This window comes from Gracilinanus agilis, chromosome 4 (assembly GCF_016433145.1).
Source record: "Gracilinanus agilis isolate LMUSP501 chromosome 4, AgileGrace, whole genome shotgun sequence".
Lineage (NCBI taxonomy): Eukaryota > Metazoa > Chordata > Mammalia > Didelphimorphia > Didelphidae > Gracilinanus > Gracilinanus agilis.
The window spans coordinates 328647172-328653162 of NC_058133.1; the positions used below are offsets into that span (position 1 = coordinate 328647172).

Genomic DNA, 5991 nt, shown 5'->3' on the forward strand with positions numbered 1-5991 from the left:
AGAGCGAGAGAGAGCGAGAGAGAGCGAGAGAGAGCGAGAGAGAGAGAGAGAGAGAGAGAGAGAGAGAGAGAGAGAGAGAGAGAGAGAGAGAGAAAGTTCAGCAAAACTAACCAACACATGAACTAAGTATGATACTACTGGGGCAGCTAGGTGGCTTAGTGGAGTGAGAGCCAGGCCTGGAATTGGGAGGTCCTGAGTTCAAATATGACCTCAGACACTTCCTAGCTGGGCAAGTCACTTAACCTCAGTATCACCTACCCTTTACCACTCTTCTGCCTTGCACTGATACTTCGTATCATTTCTAAGACAGAAGGTAAGAATTAAAAAAAAAATGTATATAGGGTATCTGAAAACATTTAAGTGTTCCATACCCATAGCCCCCACACCCTACCTCTACAAAGAAGGAAAGGAGGTGAATTTTCTCTTCTTTGGTGGATAATATTAGTCATCATATTTAATATCACTAAGAATGAATGATAGCCATATAAATAGTATGGAATTCATAAATCCATATAATAATGGAATTTGTTATTCCATCTACATTGTTACTGGTCACTGGGAACATTGTTTTCCTGATTTTCTTTACTTCGTGCTTCACTGGTTCCGATGTCTTCCTATGAGTCTCTGAATTTGTTGTGGTTTGTTATTTTTTATTTCACGTACCACAGTTGGTTCAGCCATTCCCTTTTGGGCAATCCTAGTTACAACCTCTCTTGGAACAATCCTGTGTTCCTTCTCCTGTATTTCCCAGAGAGATTTCCATTCAAGACTTCAGCTAACTTTCTTCAGAAACCTCTAGAACTAATAGTAACTTAAACACACATTTCCTTCCTAGGCATCCATGTGGTGTATGATCTGAGAAAGAAACCTGGGCAGCGAGTTACTAGTTTAGATGTCCTCTGTACCAAGTGCCGCGTGCCAACTTATGTGCCTCTCCAAATGGACGAAGTCTACAAGCTAGTCCTCCCCAACTTTCTCGCTGAGGGAGGGGATGGATTCCAAATGATTAAAGAAGAATCTTTGAAGCATGACTCTGGTAAGCCCAAGTAACATTTGACTCTTGACACTTCTCTATCATGCACGGGTGGAAAACATTACTTTGTGAAGACAGGCAGGACAGAAAAAAAAACAAAATCAGATCATTAGCCTGGATTGGGGTTAGACTTAGCTTACTGTTAAGTAGTTTTTAGGTTAAGATTGAAAAATCCCCATGCAAAGCCATAGCTGATATTTAAAGTTTGCCAAGTTCTTTGCATATATTATTTCTTTCATTTTTGCCTCACAACATCCCTGTGAGGAAGTTGCGGTTATCTACATTTTGTAGAATCAGAGATCTAGAGACAGGAGGGACCTCAGAAGTTGTCTAGTCCTTCCCCCTCATTTTAGAGGAAAACTGAGACTCAGAGGGATAAAATGACTTCCTGGGGGTTACCTAGCTAATAAATAGTAGAGGCAAAATTGGAACCCAGGGCTTCCTGACTCCAAATCCAATACTCTTTCAGCTATACCATATTTACTTCTGCTATATCAGGTTTTCCTTTCTGGGTAATCTTGCCTTGTATTTTAGTGTGACTAGGTTATGTCAGGTGGCAAAATGATGAGGGAAAAGGAATGTTTTGGAGTTTTTTTAACCCTTACCTGCTATCTTAGAATCAAGACTATGTATTGTTTCTAAAACAGAAGAGCAGTAAAGGCTGGGCAATGGGGGTCAAGTGACTTGCCAAGGGTCACATAGCTAGGAAGTGTATGAGGCCAGATTTGAACCCAGGTCCTCCCCCAATCCAGACCTGATTGTCCACTGAGCCACCCAGCTGCTCCCCCCAAGCACTTCTGATAAAACAAGATGAGAATCAACCTAATAACAAGTATCTATGAAACATCTGATGATATGTGCCAGGCATTGTTCTAAGCATTAGAAATACAAATATTCTAAATAAATGAATTAATCAATTAAAAAAAGAAATACAAAATTAAAAGTAACATGGTTTCTTTGCCAAAGCAGCTTCCATTGTAGCAGGAGAGAAGATATATGTCTATGGTAAAATGTGGCAGATCTATACAAAATGAATTCTAGGAGGCAGTACGGAAAGCCCTGACAGGCAAGGGAATCCACCAAGGTTATATGTAGAAGGTGGTCCTTGAACTGAGTAACAAAGGAAGCTAGGGATTTCAGGCAGCTAGGGGTGCCCTGGAGAAAGGGCTAGAGCTGGAGTCAAGAAGGCCTGAATTCAAATCCAACCTCAGACACTTATTAACTGTTTAACCTTTAGTGAGTTGTTTAAATCTCTGCCTCAGTTTCCTTATCTGTAAAATGGGAATAAAATGGAGTTGTGGTCATTTAATCATTGTAAGCACATAATAAGTATTATATAAATATTAGCTTAAAAAGAAAAAAATTAGAGGGCTGGATTAGAGTTAGGAAGTCCTGCATCTAAATCTGGCCTCAGATACTTACTAGCTATGGGGCTTTAAGCAAGTCACTTAATCTCTGTCTGACTCAATTTCCTTATTTGTAAAAGGGACATAAAATGAGATATTTTTAAAGCATCTTGCAAATTTTAAAGTACTACATAAAGCTAGTTATTATTATTATTATTATTGTTATTATTATTATTATTATTACAGAGATGAGAAGGGGGAGCACATTACATAGCTAATGCAAAGGCATGAAGATGGGAAATGCAGCATCAAGTGTGCAGATCACCATTTAGGCCAGAATTGCTGGCCCCCAAGATTACATGGAGAGATGTAATGTGTAAAAAGACTGGAAAGACAGAAAGGGACCAGGTTACAAAGTTTAAAATGTCAAACTGGGGATCCTAGGGGTAACAGTGAGAGTCATTCACTTATAAACCCATCAAGGGGTCAAGCAAGAGGGGCCCCCTCTCTCCTCTCAACCCCCTTGGCCTTGGTGTGGTTATTTCCTGCTCACATCCGTGCTGGAAAGAGGAGGGAAGCGGCAGTGATGATAACAAGTCTCTCCCACTCTTGTCTGTCCCAGAACCTCTTCTTAGGTGGGCAAACTTTCCTTAAGGGCTTAATCCCAAGAAGAATTGGGAGCCTGGTCCAACTTTCCACTGTAATGCTAAGGTTATGAAAATTCTTCTCCTCTTATCTTTCCTTGTTCTTTTGGCTGGCTACATTTTCTCTGTGTGTTTTCTAGGTGACCAAGATATCGATGTAGTTTCTGAATATATCAGCAAAATGCAGGTGGTTTATCCAGCGGTTGAAGGCCGCATCAGCTTTTCTTCGGGCGGTCACCTTCGAGCAAGCCTCTTTATCATCTCTCTCACATTTGTGGCATTAAGTTTGGTTCTTTACCAGTAACTGGGTTGTTTGTTTGTTTGTTTTTAATGAAATTTATAGGTGTAGGGGGGAAAGCCAAACAGATTGCTCTGCAGGTATATTTTAAAAATATTGGACAGTGGTTGAGGTTCTAATTTGTGCTGAGTGACCTACCATCATGAAGCAAAATTCAGCTTTACAGGTCTCGGTCTCCTTGAAGCAAATGTTTCCTGAATTATAACTCATTATTTGGGGGAATTGGGGGGATTAGAAAGCCATGAATGAACAGGAAAAACACAAGACAATAAGTGTCCCTGCCCTAAGGTAACTCAACTTTTTAGCTTTAATGTTTTAGGATTCATTGGTCCATATCTGGCCTCAAACACTTACTAGCTGTGTGACCCTGGGTAAGTCACTTAACCCTTGCTGCTCTTCTGTCTTTGAACTGATACTAAGGCAGAAGTTAAGAGGTTGTTTTTTTTTTAAGTTTTATTATCTTAAAATTTTTTTTAATTTAAGGATTGAGTGGATAACAAACAACAAAAAATTATTAAGTTGGTACAACTTCCCAAGCAGTTTAAAAAAATATTTTTTAAGTACAGCAGAAATGGACTTAAACAGAAATTCCTTTTCTACACTCAGGCCAGGATGTCACAGAAGTGCTGATATTTCAGAGAGAGGTTTGGCTGTCTTCTCTCATTATCACTGTCAATTGGTCTCTCTTGCACACTAAAAGCATTGTTTTTGAGCCATTTTTACTCAGTGCCCTTCGTGCTTGAAGCAGGTGGTGGATAGTTTGTCCAGTTAATGTGATATGAGTTCCAGGGCAGTATTTTCCTCTTCTTTTTCTTTTCTTTTTTAAGGTTTTTAATTGGAATAGTAAAGAGCCTGAGTCGGTCCCAAAGAGTTAGCCTTAGGTCCTGACTCTGTCACATACTTAGCTGTGTGTCCAGAGGCAAAGTCATTTAACTTCCCAGTGTGCTGGACATCTTCCTAAGATTTTAAGATTCAAAGGAATTTCTGATCTGGTTTGGTAGAGGGCATTTTTACACCAGGATTTCTTAGTGTGAAAAAGTCAGACTTTAAAAAAAAAAAAAACTTCATTACATTTCACTTGGAGATATATACATATATACATATATATACATACATATATATATATATATGCTTAAGCAAAAATGCATGTGATTAATAAAGAATAGATATTTCAAGTAGGCTCGAAAAGGCCCACACCTATTTTCTCCATGAATATATGCCAAGTTCTTAAAGAGAGAATCCTACTAATAACAGATTTGGGGTACCCCTCTAGATATATCAGTTCTGTCCCCATTGCTTTTCTTAGCTGGATGAATTTTATAAACTAAATATATGGAAATGGTCCTATATGGATTGTCTGGCTCCCTTTAACAAGGAAAAAAAAATAAGTTGCCTTTCTCTCTGTTTAGCAAACTAAATAGGACAGAAGGCACAAAAAGAAGCTACACAAGGAGAAATGGTAAAAAAAAAAAAAAAAAAAAAAAAAAAGGAAAAGCTAGATCATTGAAGATAGATATATTCTACTACTAGAATAGAAAATATGTTCCCAGCAGTAAAGATTTATAGGAAAATGAGGCTACTTACCAGTAAGCCCTATAAACAAAATAGAAACCAATAGTTTTCTATTCTTTCAACTACCCGGTTTCACTTATGGTTACAATAAGACATCTCAGAGGGGCTTCCTAGCAAGACTGAACCCGGGTCATCCAAACAGAGGACAGAATCCATTCTGGGCCCTTAGTTCTCTAAGGAAGAAAGTTCCATCACCAACCACCGTAGCCTATTGCTCTTGGTCTGGTGTGGCAAACTGACAGGATTAAGTACCAACATGCGGCTGGTAGGAGGCATTTAATTAAAATTGGACAATATAAATAATTCTTAGGATCCACAGAATCACAGATTTAAGGTTGTGACTTTACAGGTCATCAAGGGTCAAGCCTCTCACTTTACAGACAAGGAAACTGAAGGCTAGAGGTGAAACGACTTGTCCAAGGTCAGTATACACTTCTATATCAGTGTGTATATATATATATATATATACAGATGTTTGTATGTATATATTTACATGTAAATATAAGTATACAGAGAAGTGGCAAAAATGTTGTTCTTACTTCTCCTTCCCTTAGTAGAAGTGCCTGGTACACCTTTGGGAAAGGGCAGTCGTGTTTCCTGGCCCAGAGTGCTTGGAAGCAATAGCGTTATCATCCCACTCTGGGTAGGCAGAAAGAAAGTGATAGGAAACCAGAAGAGAAACAGGGGCTCTGTAGGCAGGGGTGAGATCTGGAGAGGAGATGGAGGTCTGGAAAGAGAGAAGTGCAACATCTATTTAATTCACTGAAATCCACCCAAGTGAGCCCAGAAACATATCAGCTTTGCAGGCTCATTCGACACTGGTAATTGAGAAGAGCCATGCCAAGAGAATTCCCCTCGAAGTACTTGCTCCTCTGGCATAGCAATAGCCATGTAAGATGGCACACATAAGCAACCCAAGAATAAGGAGGAATTGTCCCCTGACCAAACAAGTGGGGAAAACAGCTGCTGACATACCTCATTTTCATCTTCTTCCTGTGTCCAAATAAAAGCATCCTAACTGAAAATATCCCTATTTAGCTCTTTGTTAAAAACCTTACTTAAGCAAGTTCACACACCCAAATCATAATGCTTTTCTAC

At 39.2% G+C, this 5991-nt stretch overlaps 1 protein-coding gene across 1 annotated transcript in view; it reads left to right on the forward strand.

The window, feature by feature from the left end:
• NT5E (5'-nucleotidase ecto) overlaps positions 1-3422 on the forward strand; it is a 92844-nt gene extending 89422 nt beyond the window's left edge. Inside the window, exons 8-9 of the mRNA XM_044675381.1 lie at positions 836-1036; positions 3164-3422. Coding sequence (XP_044531316.1) covers positions 836-1036; positions 3164-3327 — 365 coding nt within the window. The 3' untranslated portion in view covers positions 3328-3422. The remainder of the gene's footprint in view (positions 1-835; positions 1037-3163) is intronic.
• The last annotated feature ends 2569 nt before the right edge of the window (positions 3423-5991 follow it).